The 23,857-nt window shown below is 42.0% G+C and overlaps 2 protein-coding genes across 4 annotated transcripts in view; one reads left to right on the plus strand and one right to left on the minus strand.

Annotated features, from left to right (window-relative positions):
* On the minus strand, nucleotides 1-22,918 carry LOC131103211 (caspase recruitment domain-containing protein 10). 3 transcript variants are annotated; one of them, XM_058049296.2, is made up of 25 exons: nucleotides 22,713-22,918; nucleotides 10,384-10,566; nucleotides 8,567-8,809; nucleotides 8,282-8,419; nucleotides 8,016-8,202; nucleotides 7,226-7,364; nucleotides 6,733-6,948; nucleotides 6,488-6,607; nucleotides 6,287-6,412; nucleotides 6,037-6,207; nucleotides 5,728-5,832; nucleotides 5,416-5,452; nucleotides 5,279-5,316; nucleotides 4,452-4,540; nucleotides 4,339-4,385; nucleotides 4,115-4,253; nucleotides 3,306-3,483; nucleotides 3,115-3,238; nucleotides 2,802-3,042; nucleotides 2,604-2,670; nucleotides 2,422-2,524; nucleotides 2,190-2,348; nucleotides 1,585-1,697; nucleotides 1,358-1,473; nucleotides 2-1,041 (listed from the first exon to the last, which is right to left on the minus strand). In XM_058049296.2, exons 2-25 carry the CDS (start codon nucleotides 10,388-10,390, stop codon nucleotides 834-836), a joined length of 3,111 nt encoding a protein of 1,036 aa, XP_057905279.2. In that variant the 5' UTR covers nucleotides 10,391-10,566; nucleotides 22,713-22,918; the 3' UTR covers nucleotides 2-833. The 3 variants fall into 3 exon arrangements, with proteins under 3 accessions (XP_057905283.2, XP_057905282.2, XP_057905279.2); XM_058049300.2 differs by lacking the exons at nucleotides 10,384-10,566; nucleotides 22,713-22,918 and adding an exon at nucleotides 9,712-9,784 and having other exon boundaries at nucleotides 1-1,041; XM_058049299.2 differs by lacking the exons at nucleotides 10,384-10,566; nucleotides 22,713-22,918 and adding an exon at nucleotides 9,511-9,653 and having other exon boundaries at nucleotides 1-1,041.
* The window catches only part of cdc42ep1b (CDC42 effector protein (Rho GTPase binding) 1b), a 12,192-nt gene continuing 2,114 nt past the window's right edge, over nucleotides 13,780-23,857 (plus strand). Inside the window, exons 1-5 of the mRNA XM_078797000.1 lie at nucleotides 13,780-13,899; nucleotides 15,987-16,106; nucleotides 16,779-16,897; nucleotides 20,363-20,575; nucleotides 21,043-21,590. Coding sequence (XP_078653126.1) covers nucleotides 21,137-21,590 — 454 coding nt within the window. The 5' untranslated portion in view covers nucleotides 13,780-13,899; nucleotides 15,987-16,106; nucleotides 16,779-16,897; nucleotides 20,363-20,575; nucleotides 21,043-21,136. The remainder of the gene's footprint in view (nucleotides 13,900-15,986; nucleotides 16,107-16,778; nucleotides 16,898-20,362; nucleotides 20,576-21,042; nucleotides 21,591-23,857) is intronic.

The raw sequence follows: 23,857 nt of genomic DNA on the forward strand, positions 1-23,857 counted from the left end.
GTTAAAAAAGGCAGCACTGCTGACCTTCAGTAAGAACAGCCCATTCAGTTGACAATGTCTTAATCAAAACTACATATTCATATATCAATTATTTTCACACCAGATCACCAAAATCTATGCTCTCTTTGTGCTCCCACAGCAAATATAAGGGCGTACTCACACTCGACCAATTGTACCGCGCCTGAGCCGACATCACACCCAAAGCCATACCAGTCAACACTGGCATTAGAAACCAAAGGGAAAGCCTCAGCACGCCCGCTCACTCATGACTACTCTACGATACAAATCTGTCATTTCATTCATGTGGTGGCTTCTCTCACTACAAATGACTGACAGCTGCCACCTTTACGCAAAATTAATAATCACAACGACTTGTCATAAGACTAGAAATAGCCCACAATGTCATAGAAAATGGCGTAATCCAGCAGAATTGAAGTGATGGGACAAGAGCCAGCAGGGGCCAGGAGAGGGACAGGGATCCGTGTCCAAGTCCAGCACAGTGAGGCCTAGTGTGAGTACGCCCTAATGACCAGTGACTTAAGCCACTAGAAATGTGCACCTTGCTGGTTGTAATACTGGTAACACTTCTATCGGTACTGAGTACAAGAATCTTGAATCCACCGAGAATATGAGCACCGCCACGTTTGAATAAGAGAACAAGTCCAGCCATGTTTGTGCCAAAAATTCTTCTGGCACCGCATAACCATTCAGAATGTTGGCATTGCTGGTCACACCCAGGCGGATTAAAAGTCAATTTAACAGGAATGCATTGTACAACTCTGGCTGTGGTTTTGTGACACATTGTGTTAAATAACACTTTCCTTCTGCTCTCTCTACTGCAGCCGGTCTGGTTCAACCCATGCTACTGACATCTGCTGGCCGCTGATGACATTGCGGATGGCCGCCAACAGCTCCTCTGTGCAGCTCCAGGTGCTGGGCTCCAAAGTGGAGTAGAGCAGCGGAAGAGTCTCCAGCTGCAACTCCTCTGTCTGGCACATCTCCTCCATCGCACATTCGTCTCCACACCGTGGAAAAAACTTTCTGTTTTCATGGTGGAAAGCGGAGAGAAAATTGTTGAATAGGAGATTATAGGAGTGGTGTACATAAATGGAATAGTTTCTTCGCCCGATAAGTTCTCTATGTTTCGGGCCACAACTACTAGGGGGTTGGGCACATGATCAAAAAGGCTCTGACCACGCTCGAGTCAATTTATATGGGCACTGTTTATATTTCTCATCTGGAACCAATTAAACATGATAAACGACTACTGTACATTACTAACATAACTACAGTTATGCAGCATATACATTCTGTGTATATTTCGTGGTAGGAGTATTTGTCATTTCACTGCACCTACCTCAGCTTCTTGTGTTTTTTACTCTTCGGGAGGATGTGGATGACGATGGGGTAAATCCCTTGTCTCAGCAAACCCTCGACACAGGGAAGCCCCAGCTCTAGCAAACAGTGTTTGTCCTGTAGCAGACATATACATATATATGCACATTTTATATGAGCAGTGACATTTAATATAATTACATTTGAATGCCAAATGTCGCTAAATGGAGGGAGCATGTTTTGTATCACCTGGCTGATGACATCCTGGATGGATTGAAGCCGTATACCCAGCGCTGGCTCTTGAGCGTAGGAATCCAATAAAAATATTCTCTTGTCTCTCTTCTCAGATGCAGGTATCGTCTCTACAGTTTGTGTTAGAGAGGAGTGAGAATACTGCAGTATGCGAGGTAAAAATGTACTGCGCAGTGGGGCATGTTTTGCAGTTAATTGATAATTTTGCATACATTTTGCAAAATAACCAACAGAGGATTAACAGACAGTTGATTGGACTATCAACCTTGCCGTTGTTATCCAGATTGCACCAATTTGATAACACGGGGGTGCTGTTGAGTGTACATTTTCACATAGAAAGTCTTATGTTTTTGGTATAAATAGACTATTATGATACAAAATCACCCAATTTCATGTGTGTAATGAATCAAAGTGAATTATTTACCCCTTTAATATTGCATGCATATCAAAATACATTTTGAATTGTTCTCTGCATGTACAACGTGTTTTGTATGACATTATTTCTCTGTAGAGTACATTCTGGTTGGAGCTGGACCTTCTGGAACAAAGCAATGACGCCAACCAAGGTTCCACTGTGTACAGTATGACTCTTTGGCACGTACCTGGTGCACAGGTGTTGTATTGCAAACCAGACTCTACAGGCTGCAGAAGTCTCTCAATGAGGCCGCGGGAGAGGAGAGAAGGCGAGAAGATGACAGGCCGCTTTGAGTGAACCTTCACCGGCTGCACTAAGCTGTATGGGATCAAGTGGTCCTCATGTCCTGGGAAAACATACGCAGCATAATGAAGAAAATGCCCAAATTATGTACAAAAAAAGACAATTAGCGTTCTTACGTTTGTTTAGTGTGTAAAGAACCTGCTGTGTGGACCCAATTCCACGGCCGGTGGGGTCCACGGCCTTTACCAGTCGAACGCGACCGGAGCATTTCTTCATGAACTATACAGAGACAAATTAGTAAATTATAAGTGGACAGCAATCCTTAAAACTCTTGAAATATGAGAAATGCTAAGCTCACCTTTTTTTTGAAGTCCTTTTGCTTCAGGGACATTTTCCGTAACTTGACAATTAAGAGCTGCTGCGCCCTAATTAATGTAATGATATAATAAATTACAATGCTGATATCATAAACAGTGGGAGAGTGCCCCGTTGGATACATAGTGGTCATCCACAGCCGTACCCCATCCAGTGGACGAATGAAACGTGCATGGCTCACCTGTTATAGTTGGGCATGTTTCCTGCCTGGAGCGGGTTGGCTGTGCGAGGGTCCACCAGGGAGCAGCGCCAGTGATACTTCCCGTTGTACCGCGTGTCCGTGACAAGTATAATGTCATCACAAGACACACCCAGAGACGGCGGGTCGCCGAGAGGCTCGATGTTGAGATTGACCCGAACATAAAAGGAGTCGGCGCCCGTGAAAGTCGGCAAGGAAAGCTGGGAGCACAGCTTGGCGTACGCTGACGACAGGAAGTGGCAGCAGAGCCTCAGCTAAAGTCATGAATACCGCTTGAACCGCAGTGTGGACTCACCCGCTTGGTTGCTGTGGTGTTTGAGCGTGGAGGGTTCAGTCCACCACTGGAGAGAAAAGTGCGCCACCTCGGCCGTGCACTGGCTGAATACAACGCTTCCACCGCCAAACAGAACCCGCTCTAGCTAAACGTGGAAATATGACATCAGGTACTATTTACTGTATCTGGAAGGCAACAATGGTGATCCATACCTCCAGGAGCTCACTCCCCTCCTTCAGTCCACATTGTTCTGCTACTGAGCCAGCTTTAACATAGCTGACAAAGATCCCGGTTTGATTTCCACCAATGATGGTAATATCATCAGCCAGGCTGGTTCTTCCGTGCTTGGGCGTGATGGGGGGACTCGAGGTTGGGGAGACGAGTGGCATCCTAAAAGACATCATGCATTTGGATGATTTCAATTTGTACACTCGGATAGGCCATGTGTTCATGCTTGTGGGGGCCACTTTCATACATTTTCTGTGTTAAAGATCAAACAGTCTATCCGGGTCCGGGATCTGGTTTCCTGATCCCAGTTCCACCAGAGGGACACGGAGGCAGCTACGTGAAATAATGCCTCCAGTGTCTGCAGCTCGCCATGCCGGAACATCTCACTCAGGAGGGGTCCAGGGGGGCATCGAGGCCACCTCGACTGGTTCCTTCCTTCTCTGAGCGCCGACTTGTATCCGCGATCTTGCTCTTTTGTTCACGACCCAAAGCTGGTGACCATACGTTAGTGTAGGAACGTAGATCCTTCCAGCCTCAGCTGCCTCTTCGCCATCATGGTTCGCCACAGTGACCACATTACAGTAAAGGCTGTGCTTATCTGTCTTATCTGTCAGTCTTATCTCTCACTTGTGAGATACTTGGACCTAGATAGTTAATTTTGTGTACTATACGAGGACCAATAAAAAGGGCAGGTTGTGGTCTGAAAATGGCACCCGGGACAAACATTGAACACGCCTACATTATGAGACTGCAGTGCTTGATCTTTACTGGCTTCCTAGACAGTGGCAGCTACCTGGGACTGATGGGACTGCCGGGACTGCTGGGACTGCGTCCATGTGAGTGAACCACCGGCAGGTTGACCAGGTCAGGCGGGAAGAGATGAGAGTGTAGGGAGTTCCAGGAATCCCAGAGAGAAGGTTCGCTTTGTTCACCTGAAAGACAATTTAGAACACCTTAAAGCTCTCTAAGGTTCTTCCACTGCTTGTTGCATCCAAATCATGCCGGAATCAACCGTACTTGCAATGTTGTCGTTCTCATCGCTACCCCAAGAGTCCAAGTCGAACCTTTACAAAAGGGGACGTTACAAAAGGCTTGCAATGGTTGGCTTAACTGAGGCTGATCACACTCACTCGTTGTTGAATCTTCTGTTGATGGAGTTCATGCAAGGAGGGAATGGGAAGGTTGACAGGCGATTGATTTCCTTCTCATTGTCCTCTGTCTGGTAAAAGAGAAATTATATACACTCCTGTTGAAATATTTGGAAAATTTGGGGGGGAAATTGGCAAGAAATATATAATAATAATAATATATATATATTTTTAGTTTCTTTATTTTAGAAGAAATAAATAAATTTTTAGAAGAAATACCGTATTTTCTGGACTATAAGTCGCTCCGGAGTATAAGTTGCACAAGGCCAAAAATGCATAATTAGGTAGAAAAAAACATACATAAGTCGCACTGGAGTATAAGTCGCATTCATAATAATAATAATAATAATTATTATTTTCTAGTTTCTTTATTATAGAAGAAATATCATATTTTCTGGACTAAGTCGCTCAAGGCCAAAAATGCATAATGAGGTAGAAAAAAAACATACATAAGTCGCACAGGAGTATAAGTCGCATTCATAATAATAATAATAATTTTTTATTATTTTTTGTATCTTTATTTTAGAAGAAATAAATTAATTTTTAGAATAAATACCGTATTTTCTGGACTATAAGTCGCTCCGGAGTATAAGTTGCACAAGGCCAAAGATGCATAATTAGGTAGAAAAAAACATACATAAGTCGCACTGGAGTATAAGTCGCATTCATAATAATAATAATAATAACTATTTTTATAACTATTATTATTATTATTATACACTTTTTCAACTCCAGTATATCAAGCTGAGATGCAATTTTATCTTGAAATAGATTATTAGCATATATACATGTGTTGGTTTGATACGCACTGATGACAGCAGGTTCTCCTCAGAGTTGGAATGAGAATCTGAGAAGGAACAAGCAGATGGAAAACGGAGTATTTAAGTCAAATTGTCCTGCACGAACTTGCTCATCATCTTCAGGCTTGTGAGTGAAAACAACCTACTCTCCGAGTTGTCATTGGCTTGGCTTCTAGGAGGCCCCTGTGGCGCAGAGAAGAACTGTGTGAGCTCCGACCAAAACAGTGACTTCATGTACTCGCATGCCAAGAGTTGCATTAGAATATTATACAATGTCTAGGATTCTCGGCTGAGTTGGCACTGAAGACTGAAATTTATATTCCAGACATAGCATCATCTACAAACCCGACATGTCTCCTCCAAAAAAACATGATGTCTGTTATGGTACACAACACAAACATTTTAACGGTAAAAACCTGTTCCTATAATAATAATAATATTAATATGAAAAATTGGACCTTCCGTAACTGAAGATGGGTACCATTAGCCGGGAGGCCCAGGTCCAGACCGAGGGAGCAGCAGGGGCCGTAGCATTGGTCTTCGCTGCACAGAGACAAGTGGGACTGGAGCAGATACAAAGAAATATAATCATGTTATATGTTGATGCTTATTGTGACTGGACTTGCTGCAATAATAATAATAATAATAATAATAATAATTTGGAATGGATTTGCTTTAATTTTTCACTATAAGGGAATTCTTAATTGCTGATTAACACTACCCAGGCTGAGCTGCATGTACTGTATGTCATGGAGTGGTTGACTTACACAGTGCAGACAAGGACTCCTCTGCTCTATTTGCTTTTCCCTCTCTCGCTCCAGCTCCCTCTGTTGCTGCTCCAGGTTGGCTTGCAGCTCTGCGATGCGTTTACGCAGACGATTCTTGTCCAGCAGACAGTCGGTGTACTCCAGCTGCATGCTGTCGCGACTTCGCAGAGCCTGAAAGAAGACAGGCGGAGCACAAGACCACCATTATCCACCACTATCTGAAGACTCGCATGGACCGTGAATCACTGACCTGATCCCTCTCCTTTTCCAGTTCCATCATCTGGTTAAAGTAGGACATGCTCCTCTTCTGCTCTGTCTCCCAGTCCAGCTGGAGAGTCCTCACCTTCAGCTGGAGCTGCTCACACTGTGATTGGAGCTACGAGGATAGTTCATTCATAATATAACACCTTTGTGTTTAAATCACAGCATTAAAGAGCAAATCAATTGTCACCCTGTCCCTGTGCTCCTCGGTGCTCTGTATCTCCCCCTGCAGTCTGGTGATGATATTGCACAGCTCCTGTCTCTGCTCTGTAGCCTCTCTGCGATCCTGCTGCAGGATATCCATCAGTGCCTTCACAAAACATAAACAACATTTTTATTACATAAAACTCCAACTGTTCATTGCCAAATATCCTAAATGTCACAAAGGCTCAGTGAAAACTGATTATAGTCACAAAACTAACACAGTGAACATACTATAACTCCAGAAGAGGGAACTGGATCCTTCATCTGAGCTCCAGTGTTCTCCGTTTTTGCATCCTGAATTCGATATGGCGGCTTTTCTGGTAAAGCTGGTGGACAACCATGGCCTCCAGTGGACAACAAGCTGCTCTTTCTGTTTGGAGTCAGACTTCCTTCAGCATTGACGGTGTGTGTCTCTGCCTCCGTCAACCTGGACTTCAGCTCTTCTACCTGCATGGAGACACGGCACAGCCGTCATCGAAACATACGCTGTTGGGTTGGAGCAATGTGGTGACGTATTGGTGATATATTATTGATCTATTAGAATATAAATGTTTTATTATTGTGGTTGTGTTTTCCCACCTCATCAGGTGTTATGTTCTGCTGGCTCTAACATGGAGACATTTTCCACACACACTTACTAACAGAATGTACATTTGGAAAGAATATGGACTCACAGTCGGCCGTCCTGCTGAGCTGCAGTATTTCGTACATGTTGGCAACTCACCTGCTGGAGCAGTTCTCTCTCTCGCATGGAGGCTTTGCTTTGCTCCTCCAGTGTCCTGGAGTACTTCAGGGACTGCTCCAGGTGTCTGTCTTTCAGTTTGCCCAGCTCTCGGCTGGCCGACTCCCAGTCTTGACGAAGCCTGGAAATCAGAAATTTGACAAAAAATTGCAACCACAAAAAAAAACAAAGGCGCCTTTCCTAATGCTATGCTGTGGTGGCATGGCCAGTATTTAGCGCTATATACATGTACTACAGGCATCCTTGGTATATATATATATATATATATATATATATACATACTTCTACACCACTATGTACATCTGTGTAATACTTATAGTCAGTATAGTTACTCCAGACCCCATTCACTGTGCAATATCTGATCAACCTCCATGTGCAATATTAAGGGCTCTAAATGCAATATACTAAGTTCTATGTGAAGTATTTCCATAATGCCTCATATTAACTCACTAGCAAGATCTCAGTGTATAGACTGGTCATATATCTCATCTCGTTTCATATTATCTACATACTGTATTGTGTATAACTCTGTTGATTTTGTTAATACTTGGGTTGTTTATTTTTCTATATTGTGTATTTTGTACTGCTTAACTGATTCTGTACTCTTGCTGCTGTGCAATGCAAATTTATCTTATCTTATTTTATATTGCGGGTCGGTTATAGAGATTAGTTAATTCATAAATGATCACTGTTTCGTGGTAGACTGTGGTCTACACCTCAAATAGGCTTATAGCATATTTTCCACTAAGCACTCAGAAGAAGTGAGACAAACCTTTCTAGCTGCAATCTGTCATGACGCAACTCCTGAGCTTTACGTTCGGCACGGCCACGTTCTTCTTCAGCCACCCGGCAGCGCTGAGACAAACGACGTTCGCACATCCGGCTGTTTCGAAGCTGCGCTCTTAATTTTCGGACCTCCAGCAGCAGAAACTGAGTCAGACCCTCTGGGCCTTCCTCATCTGTGATCAAAGGTAGTTAGCATTGTGAGAAGGCAATGCAATCTGTGCATCAGTGGTTGTTTTTTTTTGTTTTTTTTACCCAGTATGAGGGAGCAACGCTGCGTCGGCTGCTCTCCTGTCAGCTGTGTGTATTGCTCAGGATGGTAAAACTCCAGAGACTCCATGAAGGCCTGAAGACCTCGCTGGCCCTGACAACGCAGAATGTCCAGCAAACGGCCTGTATAAAATTGCATAACAAAGTCTGAAAAACAGCAATCATGTGGGGGCTGACCTGACCGCCCGCTGTCGATATGATGCACCATTGCCCTCGCACATTGCTGTGCCGCTACAGAATGAAACCATGAAAATGTCTGCTTCTTCTCACCGGCTTTACTGATGCGTAGAGGGTACTGAGTGGAGTTGAGCACCTCGTCTTCATCCTGTTCATCAATGACCTTGCACTGACGCAAATACGGGGTGAGCTTGGCCGGGTTGAGGATGCGGGTGAGTTTGTGTCGGACTCCTTCCACGCGATCCCACAGCTCCTCACAATGTTCCTCTGACCAGGAGGGTGTGGGTCTACTCTCTTCCTGAGGCATGCCACCATCCTCTGCCCAAACTGTGATGCCTGCATCAGTTCAAAAACGACATTTCACATACGTTGTGGTCAGAAGTTGAAGATGCTGTCAATCAAACAAGATCCTCTCGCAGTCTTAGAATGGAGCTCAATCGAACCAAACAGACAAACAGACGCGTTATCAATAAGACCCATTGATAAGGTAAGAGTCATCCTATTTATTACTCGTATCAGAGCACCAGTGAAAGTTACTGTATTCATTTAGTCATAATTTCAGCTATAAAATATGGATTTAACTGTTTTGGGGTTATGAGATTATTGCACGTAGTATACGTTGAAACAGGAGTGTCCAAAGTGCAGCCCGGGAGCCATTTGTGGCCCAAAGCTGTGTTGTTATTGTTAATTTGCAGTAATTTTACAAGGATAATGTCAAAATATTAAGAGAATTAGATAACATCTTCAGTTTCTTGCTCATTTTAATGCCTGGCACAACGAAAGGTACCTTTTTTTGGATAAATACATCGATGACAACAAAAATAGCTCATAGGAGTTGAATATTTTACTTATCTATCATCGTTATATCTGTCCAAACAATTGTACCTTTATTTGCACCAGGCATAAAAATGGATCAATAAACGGAAGAACATAGTTGAACACTTGCTTAAGGGGTCGGTATGGCAACAAAAACAAGAATAAACTTTAAAAAAAAGCACAATTAAACACTAAAAACGCCTTAGAAGATACTGAGCTGCCTTAACTAGCTTGCACTCGGGCGCCGCCATCTTGAAACCTCATTGAATCCAGTCTATATCGATAGGAAATATATCCTTGTTTTTGATATTGTGCTTCAAAGAAATATGGATATATCGCCCAGCCCTAACTCTATGTAACTTCTTATGTGTTGCCTTCCAAATAATATATATAACAGCCTCTCCAACGGAATGCAGACTGACCCTCAGGTTATGGGGTAGTTCAACCATCAAAATAAGTCCATTGGCGGGCCTGCCTGCCGTGACTCATTGGGGGGAAAAGGAGGGTGAAATGTTGTGTTCAGGTGATCTGTGCTAGACAACACTTCGGGCCGGCTGAGGCTTGTCTGCATTCTGTGGAATCTCCTGTCTCTACCGTGAACCTGTCCTGGTGTAATGGGCGCCACAGAAAGTCAAAATATTTATTTAGACTGCATCTATATGGCTGGAATTTTTGGGGGATTTTATTTTACGGAATCCACTGAAAATACACACACTGAAACCGGAAGTGTTGTCTGTTATTGCTGAAGATACAACATGGAATAAAGTTATATGACAAATCATTGATTGTAAATCAGGTTACCGTGGAACATGAAGATCATCATATCATCATCATCATTTCACATGGCTAAAGTATCACTTCTTCATTTGTCAAAAAGAAGCCGCCATAGCGTACACACATTTCCAATCCAAAACTATCAACTAAATGAATCAAATCATAACAAGGACACTCAGCATACTTTAAACACTCTCCAAAGTCCTTTTAATTCGAGTGTCCACAATGTTGTTGTAAATATCATCCCTTACTAGCAAGTAAATGCTAACAACGCAGTTCAAAGTGAAACAACAGCTCTAGAATCCTGAAAGTGGACTTACCGCTCATGTCTGCGACCTCTTTGTTTTGAAATCCGGATCGCGTTCAGTTCCTCAACATCAAGATGAAGTCTGGAGGTGAGTCAGGAGAGAAACAACACACATGTCGGCCTGTCTGTGTGTGTGTGTGTGTGTGTGTGTGTGTGTGTGTGTCATTAATCCTCATGAGTCACGCGTGGAAAGCTTCTGGTTGAAAAGAAAAAAAAACCCACTCATGTGAAAGATTGTTTTGGCATGCAGACCCACTAGATGACGCTGTTTGTTAACGTTGACCCGAACAACACTTTCCATCAACTTCCCGCCAATAAATAAAACTGTACACAAGCACAAATGTCATTAAAACATGTATCTTGCTAATCGGAATTCTGTAAGGAAAGGTTGCCATAGAAACGAGTGTATATCACTTTAAGGAGTGAGTCACAGTGACTCACCCACGAGGTGACCCATAATGTGACACCCTTAGCTGAGACGGGGTTTTATGTTCCTCAAGGAGCCGCCATACACTTTCCTCTTAATCATCACAACACAATGACACACAGTTTCATCGGTACTGTTTCTACACACCAACTGTCACTTGTAGTTATGTACACTTTCAATATAATGCGTTTTATTAAAATAATCATGGTTGGCTATGGCCTATTATTAGTCTAAAAAATATTAGCCGACATGCTATGGCCCGATATAAAGTGGAAAAAGCTCTCCTCTCATTTAGTGTTGAAGTGGTCCTTCTTCTTCACTCTGTTTGAAACAATCTCTTGGTTTAGAATAAGTTAATTGGAGAGACTAACGAGGTAGTTATCTTGGTAGGTTGCGTAAACGTAAACAAAGCGTACTAGGAGTTTAAAAGGGATGTTATTTCATGTCTGCAGAGCTCTAATAATATTAAAACTCGTATTTAGAAAGTCATTAACATGTTTTCTATGCTCTAACTATGAAAATATTCAATTTATTAATATGAAAATCTACTTTAAGGAAATTCACTGATGGAACAACGATAAATGAGGGATGACTACAGCACCAATTTGAAGAAGAACACAAGTTACCTGAACTTTATACCTGCAGCTATGCTACTTTCAAGAATACTAATTGACCCCCACAAGCTCCGTTAGACACCCCTGCACAAAATAGTGCAAACGTTTTCTGCATTGGGTATTCGATGACAAAGCATATTCAGTTAGGCTCATATCTAGCGGGTGTGATTTAGGAGTGTGGGATGGCACGGGTGGTTAGAAGCGTGGAGGAAAAGCCTCCAAGGGGCTTCCCGGGTGAAGAGTCTCTCTCATGCTTGGCAAAAGAACAGAAAATGTCAGGCTGCCCTTTATTTATTTATTTTTTTTAACAGTGAGTGTTTGTGGTTTTGGTGCTGACGCTGAGACACCGTACTTATAAACCCACATTGACACTTGAGCTCCCTTGAAGATGAATCCACGGGGAGTTGTTTGTGCGGGGATAAATGAGGAGTTGATTTGCAAAAACAGATCTCAGTTTCTTTATTGTGCATCCAAGATGATAATAATAATAATAATTATCAGAGCAGCGTTGGATTAACTCTTCAATAGAGCTGATGTAGCATTTTCAAAGTGGTAAAAGGTTTACAGATGTGTTCAGGCCATGTTGTTCAAATCTAGTCTCGGGAGATGGTGTTTGAGATTCAAATCCAATGTAAATGTATGCTTCCTTTATCTGGATTAAATCCACTTTATAGTATTTTCCATCGTCATTTGCTTTTGGCGCTTTCCTCAGACTCGTCCATCCTTTGATGGCTGGATGCGAGGAGGGAGGGCCGCATTGGTTGAGCATTCCTGTTGTCTCTGAGGTGACAGACACACAGAGGCACTATTGACAGCGGCTCTGGACCCCACAGTCCGTTCAAGCTGGAATGTGAACAGCTCACTCACACAGAAATAAATCCAGCAGAATTCCTCAAGTTTGTGTATGGCTTTTATCGATCTTTGCTCAAGTTTAAACAAACGGCCTAAACACATAAGTGTAATGGTCATGGTTTAGCTTATTTTGAACATGCTTAAGAAAATGACAAAATAATAATACAACATGACGTGGTCACACTTGCGCAAGTCAACATGCCTGAAAAGGTGAAGCGGAGGTTATTTAATCTTATCGCAGGGAAAGAAAAGAATAAAGTATGTGTAACGAACAAATAGATCACTTATTAAACCAGATGAAGCAATTTCAGTTGGGAATGCTGAAGTTAAAATGCAGAAATATTGTAGAAATGTGTTGAAATACATTCACTAACAGAGGATCGAACCAGCAATCACCAGGAAGGGAGCTGACCCTGCATTAAACAAATATATTCACTAACAGAGGATCGAACCAGCAATCACCAGGATGGGAGCTGACCCTGCATTAAACAAATATATTCACTAACGGAGGATCGAACCAGCAATCACCAGGATGGGAGCTGACCCTGCATTAAACAAATATATTCACTAACAGAGGATCGAACCAGCAATCACCAGGATGGGAGCTGACCCTGCATTAAACAAATATATTCACTAACAGAGGATCGAACCAGCAATCACCAAACTGGGAGATGACCACCCTATGACCAAATATATTCACTAACAAAGGATGGAACCAGCAACCATCAGGCTAGGATACAACCATGCTATGACCAAATATATTCACGAGCAAGGGATGGAACCAGCAACCATCGTGTTGGGAGATGACTCTGCTATGACCAAATATATTCACTAACAGAGGATGGAACCAGCAACCATCATGCTGGGAGTGGATCACACTATGACCAAATATATTCACTAACAAGGGATGGAACCAGCAACCATCAGGCTGGGAGATGACTCTGCTATGACCAAATATATTCACTAACAAGGGATGGAACCAGCAACCATCATGTAGGGAGATGACTCTGCTATGACCAAATATATTCACTAACAGAGGATGGAACCAGCAACCATCAGGCTGGGAGTTGAACAAACTATGACCAAATATATTCAATAACAAAGGATGGAACCAGCAACCATCAGGCTGGGAGATTACCCTGCTATGACTAAATATATTCACTAACAGAGGATGGAACCAGCAACCATCAGGCTGGGAGATGACCACCCTATGACCAAATGCATTCACTAACAAAAGGGATGGAACCAGCAACCATCATGCATGTACTCTTCAACCAAATACAAGACGGAACGATGAATGATGTTAATATACTGCAATATATCCTTGCATGTTATTATGTTATGTTATTAAAAGCATCTGTTGGTTTTATTTCTATATTCGCTGCCTTGCGAAGCAGCTCGTCACACAGCTGACCCCCCACGGTTCCATCTATGACTCAAACCCGCCGGCTGCACATAATCGGCCCTTTGTGCGCCCGATGAGTGTCTTTTTTGACTTTCTTTTGGACAGCAGAGGGATGGGGACGTGAGTAATTGGGACGGATTTAAACATGGACACATGATTTAGGATTCTTTTGAAGACAGGAGCTTCCATTGTTGGCCCAACTGGTGGAATTGGAACTTTGTGCAATTTGAAGTAAGACATTAATACGTGATATTTGCATTCTCCGCTTGGGTTGTCATGCTGATGAACGCCTTGCCTTGGCTTGACTGTGTGCAGTGTTACAGTGATGAAAATGTTAGCAGCACTGCAGGATGGAGCAAAGTTGTTATTCCTGGAAGAAAGCATGGAACAATATTGAGACAGGCAGACAGGAAAATATAAAAAAAAGATGTATTGTCATTTCAACAACATACGATGCAAACAAACACAAACAGTGTATAATCTCTTTTGTTTTGCACGTATAATCATAACTACATTCATATGAATTCCCGTCGCCGTGCTGCCTTTCCTTTCCCCCCCGGTCTGCCCCAACAGCCGGGTTTGAAATGAAGTTGGAATTACAGGGTGGAGCTGTCTAAATGTGAACTCCACCACACGTTTGAACAGCAGACCAACCGCTGCAGATACATTTCCAGACACAAAAACAGTTTAAAAATGCAAACCATGTGCTTAAAGTGGTCCCAAACAGAAACAGAGCTAGCTACGCAGAGTAAATAAATGCAACGCTGCATTTGTAAACAATATTTACATGCAGGATTCATGGTGTTTTAATTATGCTAAATTTTTATGTGGAAAAAATGGCTTAAAATGTCTTGAATTATGTACAGTTTACAATAAAACAGGCAAGAGGAATGAGCCCTGTGGGACGCCACACTGGATAAATGTTAACAAATGAGGATTGATAATCTATACTTGATAAGATAAGATAAAATAAGATAAGATATGCCTTTATTAGTCCCTCAGTACAATATAAAAAAAATAAACAATATAAACAACTGCTTTAATCTCGTGTTATGTGGGATTATTACAATTTAACCTAACATTGCTGGCCACCATTTTGTTACATTCTTTTTCTGACATGTATTTCAATTTTTTTGTACTTGTTTACCAGGACAAATTTTGAAATTTAAATGTAAATTCATAAAAAAATTACATAACACAACAATGAAAAAAAGACATACAGTACTTTTGTACTTTTATATTTGTTGTTGACCTCCACCAAGGCTGTTAGCAAAATTGAAAAACAAAAAAAATAATATATTTGTTATATTTCTGTATGTCAGTCCATTCTTTTCCGTAAACAATACATCTTAGTAAGTCAGTAATATAAATATGTGATCATAAAATGCTAATAAAATCTCCATTATACACTTTCTCCTTCACTTCCATGCAACTCTAATAGCCTTCTATATCACTCAGTTGAAATACATTTATTTGCAGTATTTCCTTCACCAAACCTTCTGTTGTCCTGTAACGAACAAGCAGAACAAGCGTAGCGTGTTTACATTACGGTTCAGCAAACAATCTCTGTGTGCGTAATCACCAACGCACTCAACCAAACTCTTTTAAACGTTTGCTATGAAGAGAAATGAATACTACATTATATAATACTACATTATGAATACTCCAAACGAGCCAGGCATGTGAATACCGGTGGTGTGTTTAGAAAACAACCCTGACTTCCCACCTCATTTGTGCATCCAAACAAACAAGCATCAGCATGAAGCGTTTGAGTATTTCTAATTGCTTTGCTGTGACCCAGAAAGCGTTGTGGTCCAACACCACAATGCTCAATTGTCTCCGGGCCAACTCTCAGCTTCCATGAAGAGCAACCCCCCGCCATAATAAAAGCGGTCACATCGTACCGCTGATCTGGTTCATTTTGTGAATAGTGGTCCCGAAGATTGACATCTGGAGTTCATGAGAACATGAATGTAAACTTGATCAGTCCTCCAAAGCAGGAACCAGATTCCCCCAATGAAGTGATGAAGTGATGGGATGCTTTGGGTGAAATGGAATCATCTGGAAAGTCATTAGTGCATGGCGCTCCTGAAGAGTTCATGCTTTTCCTGTAAAGAAAAGCTCTCATCTTCTTCATCCGCCTCCCTTAATGTCCTCCTTGAGCTTCATTTTCTGGCATTTTTATCAGTGTTGGATGGTCGCTGCCTTCCAAATGGGAGTCAGAAATGTAGGAAACACTCAGCTGTCAAGGTCGATGCCAGCTTTTCACCCCTCTCTCCCTCCTCGCTATCACTCCTCTCATCTGGTGGTCTTTGCAGATGCTGGCCGATGATGCAACCGCTGTCAGCAGGAGCTAAATGCCCTCCCTGAATCGCAACAAATGTTATTCCAGTCGTCAAGTCAAGTATTCCTCAAGTATTCCTCCAAATATCAATACGGTTAGTAAATGGAATATTTTTGTAATTAGAGCATACAAAACCTGTTTATGACTTTCTAAATTTGGTTTTTAATATAGTTAGAGCCCTGTAGACATGGAATAACACACCTATAGTCACCTTGACACGCCTATTATTCATTTTTTATAACTCATTGCGCAACTCTGATGCAGCAGGGACTCGAGTCGGGCCAGGTCGGACCAATTAATTTAATTTAATTTACCACTTCCACACAGAATGGGAGGACAACTTATTGTGAGAGAAGAATTTGTCTAACAATATTTTTATTAGGGCATCCAAAGTACTGCCCAGGGTCCACTGAGGACTCTACATCTCATTCTAAAAATATCTTAAAAAAATAAATGCAATTGATTAGAATTGAAAATATATTTGTAAAAGCTGTTTTTTTCTTGCTAACTTTTAGCATATGTAAACAAACTGTCAAGGTGGCCCTGTACACTCTCGCATTAACACCAGACTTGTCAAGAAGAATCTTTGTCGAGAAACGCATTAGCCTGAGCTAAATCCGCCGTATAGCTTAGCCCTCTACCAACTGTATCAGATTTTTTTTCATCTTAAAATTAATCATTGCTGAACATTTTCATCCCTCCCCTCATTGTCTTACTCCTCCCACTCTTCCACTTCCATCTCCCCCATTCCACTTGCCACCAGCAGAGCCAGAGTGCCGCTGCACTGCACTGATGCAAACTTACTGTCCTCGCGGGAATAAAGACCACAAACTGAAGAAAAGTATGCTTTGGGTGGAGGATGCTTATACTTTACAGTATCTTAAGGTAAGCAATGCATGCGAGACTACTTCCTGTTATACTACTCAACTGGATGTTTTTTTTAAGATTTATGTTTGCAATGTACTCACAAATGTGCAAATGTGAGCTTAACTATCTAGGAATGAATTCTGCAGGATGCAACAAAAAAAGACACATCCTAGTACAGCCTAGTACATCCTAGTACATCCTAGTACATCCTAGTACAGTCATTTTGGAGGCACTGTTACTGCAAACCTAGCAGTGATTCAAACGATTCCTCCCTAATTAAGCCAAAGTGATTTCCTTGCATCCAAAAGGTTGGTCGGCGAGGGCATGGACGTTTCAAACAGACACATTCCTGTGCCCGGCCCCTGAGCGTTCATGAACTGCTGCTCTCTGTTTATGTTTGCTAGGTAGGCATTTCCTCAGGCGCTCTTTGTCGGGCCGCGCTATTCAAAAGCTGTGAGATGTTTACAGTTGGCCGTGGCTTGGCCTCGCTTCTCCTCACTTCTGTTGACAGACGTCCAGCGTTAGAGAAAAGAAAAGTTTGCAAAATGAGTGAATGATGGCAAAGGTTAAACAGACCATAAAGGCGGAATAGGGTGCTTAGTCGCGTATATTTATTCTTTAGTCACTCTTTAGTCACTTTGATGTCAGGTGATGTTTTCAATGACTACTATTACGTTTTGAAGCAGATCCAGATAAAGGCTAGGATTTATTTTCATTTATTTTGTTACTGAAGTGTCCCCAAGCAGTGGTCAGTCTTCTACTTTATTGGATTTTCCGGACTTTAAGTCACACTTTTTTTCATTGGTTGGCTGTTCCTGCGACTTATACTCCAGAGCGACTTATAAATGGGAAAAACTGTTTATGTTACATAAACACTGGACACCTTTTTCCCGTGTTATGTTTATGTTGTTTATTATGTTTATTTTTTGCGTAGCTGAATAAGCTAGGTTAGCATATCTTACACCTATTCAGCCTGTTCTCTATTCTTTTATTATTGTTAGAACTTTCCTTCCAAGAGGACGTAACGTCTGTTTTGGTCAAGTAGTTTGGAAAATTAATTACTTGAAAAAAATGCAACTTATGTATGTTTTTTTTCTACCTAATTATGCATTTTTGCGACTTATACTCTTATAGTTCAGAAAATACGGTAAATATTAATAGCCTTATTCATACCCATAAGGACCTGGTAAGGATTGCCACGTAGCCGATCCTTACAAAGTGAGTGCTTGTTATATTTTGGATCCGTGCATAATAATCAGGGTGTTCTGACCCAAACCACACTTCACTGGTGCCGCACCGTAACAAGACCGGCGGCGCTTCCGGTCAAGCGGATATAGTTGATGCCTGTTTGAGCCACTCTCAAGTCAACTTTAGCTCCATTGTCGTGTCGTTCTCCACTTATGCAGCACCAGCGTACCAGATGTTGTTCTCCAACATTAAACACACAAAAGAAAACATGCATCGGTGCCGCGTTTGTAAGCCGATAGAGAAGACAAGGAAGAAAACATGTTTCTTATCAGCATCCCCGGATGCTTTATGTGATTATTATCTGTAATAGATGACATCCGGCTTGCCTGCCCAATTTTCAGCTGCTCTCAGTTTGTGCAATCATTCGTGCAGTTTAAGCAAAACAAGATTGTTTATAGAAGACTGCAGTTACAAATGAAAAGAAATGACATTATTGGGCAGATGTTGCCACTTTTAAATAAAAGAAAATAAATCTGTCACAAAGACTGCAGATTTTGGTGTTATAGTCCACTTGCATTGGGGCCAGCACTACTGAGAGCCGACATACTACTACTATTTTCTATAATAAGGGCAATTTGACATTTTACTAAAAGGACTCACGCTACATTGTTGTTAGCATGATGGCCGACTCTGCCGTGTGAATGACTCGTGTAGGAAGCATGCGGGACGACTTTGTCCTCATTCATTTCTACTGTCCTTCCGGGACCATCCGTGAATAATGGCAGTTATCAATTGTAAAGCAGCTTGTTAGTAATCAATTCTTTCCTAAATTATCCCTACCCTTGCTTCATATCAGTCACAGTTAATAATCACTCCACTTTTTGCTTGGAGTTGTTACAGAATTTGGGATTACTTAAAGATTTAAGGGTGATAATCCAAGCGCCAAGCAAGTGGCCAGTAAGAGTGGCACCTTGCTCAAGGTGTTAAATCGCAGCTTTATCGCCACTGACTTCAGTTCTATGTGGCATTAATCCCATACTCCTGCTGTGTGTGTGTGTGTGGGGGGGGGGGGTCACGTGACAGGAGCTTACAACTCTTATAGCGTACCCAGAATTTGTGTTGAGGCCAATCAGAAACAAGCTGTTAGACACCACTGACCTATGCCATCATCAATAAACATAAGTATATGTTTGTTATTATTATTATTATTAAGTACTAATATATATTTTGGGAGTGAGAGCAGAGAACATTATTACATTAGAGCCCTCTAGACATGACATAACACCCCTATAGTCCCCCATTTACACTTGCACTGCCCAATATAGAAGACATAGTAAGAGAAAATAAGACTCATGCTCGTTTGTGTTCCGGTGATTGGTGATCGAGATTTTTTTTGGGGGGTGGGGGGTGGGGGGGGGCAGGAAGTGACATGAGTGAGAGGTTCAGAGTTGAGTTTTGGCTTAGGGTGGGATACAGCCGGAACAGTAGCCCCTGTTAAGGATTATTGTGCCTGTTGAGGGATCATTCTAAACTGCAATTAAAGCCTGTTGTTGCGGCGATCAAGTCTGGTGCTTGTGTGTCTCACCGAACATTACATAACAATACTACATATCAGCACGTTGCCTTTGAATATGTCCTTTAAATACGTTATATTTAATACATGCAGACATTTTTATGCTTAAAAATTATTAATGTAGGCAAAAAATTTGTGTTCCGGAGGTAGGGGAGCTAAGTGGGGTGTGGACAGGAAGTGGGGTTCTAAACTTTTATATGTGTATCGAGTATATCAAGCAAGAAGGTGCCTATCAAAATAAAAGTCTTGTTTCATAAAATGTGTGTGTATATATACAGTATGTTTTAAATTGAGACAAAAATAAAGTACTTCTCATGGCGGGGGGGGGGGAGTACAAAGTAATACTTGATCCGACATGATGCATCCTCTGACAAAAACTTTCCCATCATTGATCCCGTCCACATGCATAACATATGAGCCTGTTTTCTATTGGTTGTCCCTAAATGAGCTGAATGAAAACAGACCCCCCCCCCCCCCCGACCTGGAAACTAGAGAAGTCAAGGGATTGAAGAAGGCACAGAGCAAGTGAGGAAGTCACAGGTGGGGGGGGGGGGGGTTAGACAGAAGAGATTAAGAGCTAATCCAGAGCACGGACAGTCCCAAAGAAGCCTCATCTTTGTGACAGGGAGACTCAGACAGAACTGGATTACATCGCTTTTCCGCTTTGTCCTTTTCCCGGTATCACCACCATTTTTTTTTTTCTTTTCACGTCTTCTCCAAAGTGTGGCCTTCTCGGGTGAAAGAATCCCAGGAAAACAAGATGGTGACAGGATGTGATGCCACACATGGATAAACCTCTTCAGTAGCAGACGTTGCGTGACGCCGGATCCACCCTGCTGGACTTTGAATGACTCGCAAGATTCTCCCAGGAAGCCAAGATCCTTCCAACACAAAAAAGGAACCTCGGCCGGGCAGCCATGTGACATTTGGCGACAGTGAGAATTCTTTCTTTCCATCTTTGTAGCTTTCATAACCACTTGTAGAAGGTAAACAGACCAAAATCTGTTCCACACTAAAGAATTGGAAAGAAGCTAAGACATGTCTGTGGAGATTCTCACTCACGGTCACGTCACAGTAATCCCAAAGGGTGGCTTTGAGCCGACTGGACTTGACTCGGACTGGACTGGACTGGAGTTTCACCTTTAATCCAAAATGCTTCTTTACTTCTTGCCAGGGAATGAGACAGTCTTTGGGGGAGGGATGCAAACCCTTTTTTCTTCCATGTTCAGAATTTGTATGTCATTGTCCTGACATTCCTCCCCCCAAAGCCTGATACCCCCCCAAAGATTGTCTCATTCCACAGGAAGTGTCTCATTCCAAGCATTCCGAGACCTTTTGTTATGCAACCACCACAACATATGCATATACTGGGTGTCATATTTGGTCTCTCTTTATTCCACAGTGGGGTCACAGTGCTGGAATTGAACGGATCTTCGAATCGGACTTGGGACATTTTCCACTCAAACGTCAGATAAACTGCCGACATTCCGACAGCCATGAGTCTAGGAAAACTCCCCGGGATTAAAGGCCTCGTGTCCGGCTCTCAGGACCGACGTCGCTTCAAGAGTGAACTCTCCGTGGACATGATCAGCCCGCCGCTGGGCGACTTCCGCCACACCATGCACGTGGGGCGCGGCGGGGACGTGTTTGGCGACACCTCCTTCCTCAGCAACTACGGAGGCGGAGCCAAGGAACCTGGGAGCCCGGACTCGGCCAACAGCTCCAAGTCAACCGGCTTCTTCACGCGCACCTTCAGGCACATACGGAAGAATTCCGGACCACGGGGTGAACTCCGGGATTTTTCCTCGCCACCGCCGCCGGACATCTCGCCCATTATCAAGAACGCCATTTCTCTGCCTCAACTCAACATCGATTCCCCAAACGGGTGCCTGCAAAGGGCCGTGCTCCCAAACTCCATCAGCTCCACGGATGGCTCCATCTGCACGTATGGTGAGACCATGGGGAGGGATGGGGGGGGGGGGGGGGGGTTGCTAACCGTACTGTTTTGGTATCATAGGCGTGGCTAAAGCTTTTCTCGATATTCATAAGTCATAAGGAAGTCATAAACACAATAGATTATTATATTATTATAGTTGGGATTTTTTTGACATACATCTACACCCATAGTGTAGTGCAGGGGTCTCAAACTCAATTTACTTGGGGGCCACTGGAGTTAGGGTCTGGGCGAGACTGGGCCGCATCAGGTTTTACAAAAAAAACGCATTTATTAAAAACAGAAAAATGAATAAACTTTGCTTTGGTTTTGATTTTCTACAATAAAAGCTCTGATAAAACATTCCACTGTTCTCAAATATCTTACTTTTTATTTTTCTACACAAAATAAGATGAAAAATAAATAAACAAATCAAGAATAAAGAAAATCAATCAGTAATAAATAAATAAATATAATAACAATAAAACAGCAAATAATAAAAACTTAAGAAACCACATACACAAATGATTTTTTTCAGATTAAAATGAACAAAGCATTATTAGAGCCCTGTAGACATGACAAAACACGACTATAGTCACATTTATACTCTTTTTATTTACAACATATTGCGCAACTGCAGGGTCTTGAGACACATGCTAACTCGCAAACTAGAGAGCTAGCCACCTAAACGGTAGCCTTCAAGTGATTTCCTTTCAACTTAAAAACTTACCACTTCCACACGGATAGGGAGGATAACTATTAACAGTTATTTAACCTTTAACATGAACATGAATCAAATGGGTACATGATGACCATACAGCATCCAAATCAAACTTGCGCGGGGCCGCACTAACATTAACTAACATATCAAGGCGGGCCGCATGTTTGAGACCCATAGTGTAGTGCATCAACACTGACTTTAAATGTTTTTTTTTTTTTGTTCAAATATTATACATTATTCTTTGCACTGTGCAGTTCTAACCAGTCCAAACTGCAACCACAATAACAAACATGCAGTGTTGTTATCATATTGGACATGACTATATTTGGAAAGACATATTTTTTCATCAGTACCTCCGACACACTTAAGGCTCCGGGTGTTAAATGAATGAATGAATGAGAATAAATAGACACCTAACCGTACAGTACGCCATGATGGATGGGTCGCTGCTCGCCACTCTGCAGCCGTGCACGCAGCTTGAAGGGTTGCAGACAAAAAAAAAAAAAACAGGACAATAAATGTCAGTACACACACACACACACACACAGTGGGGCACTTTGTTGGCCTTCTTTCAACATCATTCCCACAATCCTCCAGGACAACCGGCAAACAGGCAAGCTTCTTGTGACGGGTCTCAAATCACCTGGGCAACACCTGCAGATAATTATAAACACACACAGCTGGGGGAGGACACTCTTTATTCATGTGTGTGTGTGTGTGTGTGTGTGTGTGTGTGTGTACAACACCACGCACCATTTGTTTTATCTCAGAGATTTCCGTGCAGCAGATACACCGATGGAAATCCCCCCTTTTTTCAAGAAGAATGGTCCACTCCAAAGGAATTTGCTAGCTAACGAATGTGGCATGGAGACTTTGGAGTTCTTTTCTTTTCTCTTTTTATATGCATTTGTTATGATATGGTTTTATGACAACAATACTTACAGTGTCTAAGCTCCACTTTTTTTATTTATTTATTTATTTATTGGTTTACAGTGCATAGATAATTGTGATTAAAAACATTATACTTCAAAAATCCATTAAATCCTACTGTAATGGCATTACAGTAATCCCTCATCACAATTTTGCATCGACACTCCATCAAAAATACATAAATTGCTGTTTTGTTGTTGAATGTGGCCTATATAAGAATGAAAATTGTAATATTTGAACATATTTATGCCTACAGTAAGCATTTTCAAGTATAGAAAATGCTACTTAAATAAATAAAATACAATCTAAGGCATTCAGAAGACGCATTCAAAGACTCTGTGTATGTAGTACTCGACACTGATCACTAGGTGTCAGTAATGTTACTGTAATATTCAGTGAGACACAAGCACCAGAATTGACCACCGGAACAACAGGCTACTGTTGCTAACCCGCATTAAAAGCTGAAACTCAACTCTGAACCCCAGACATCACTTCCTGTCCGACATCCTACTCGGCTCCCCCAGCACCAGAAGACTATTTAATCCGATAATATATATCGTAAAGTATTGAGCGTGACGCAAAAATGTTTTTGCCGATGGAAGCGCTAGCTACATCAGCCATTCGTGTGTCGTG

The sequence above is a fragment of the Doryrhamphus excisus genome, linkage group LG16, assembly GCF_037039965.1.
Source record: "Doryrhamphus excisus strain RoL-2023G ecotype Guam linkage group LG16, RoL_Dexc_Guam_v1.1, whole genome shotgun sequence".
Lineage (NCBI taxonomy): Eukaryota > Metazoa > Chordata > Actinopteri > Syngnathiformes > Syngnathidae > Doryrhamphus > Doryrhamphus excisus.

Coding starts and splice junctions, on each gene's coding strand:
- LOC131103211 (XM_058049296.2), bottom strand. Junction 3,484..4,114: donor GGCAGTCCCATCAGTCCCAG/GTAGCTGCCACT, acceptor GATGTCTTTTAG/GATGCCACTCGTCTCCCCAA. Junction 2,671..2,801: donor AACATGCCCAACTATAACAG/GTGAGCCATGCA, acceptor TACATTAATTAG/GGCGCAGCAGCTCTTAATTG.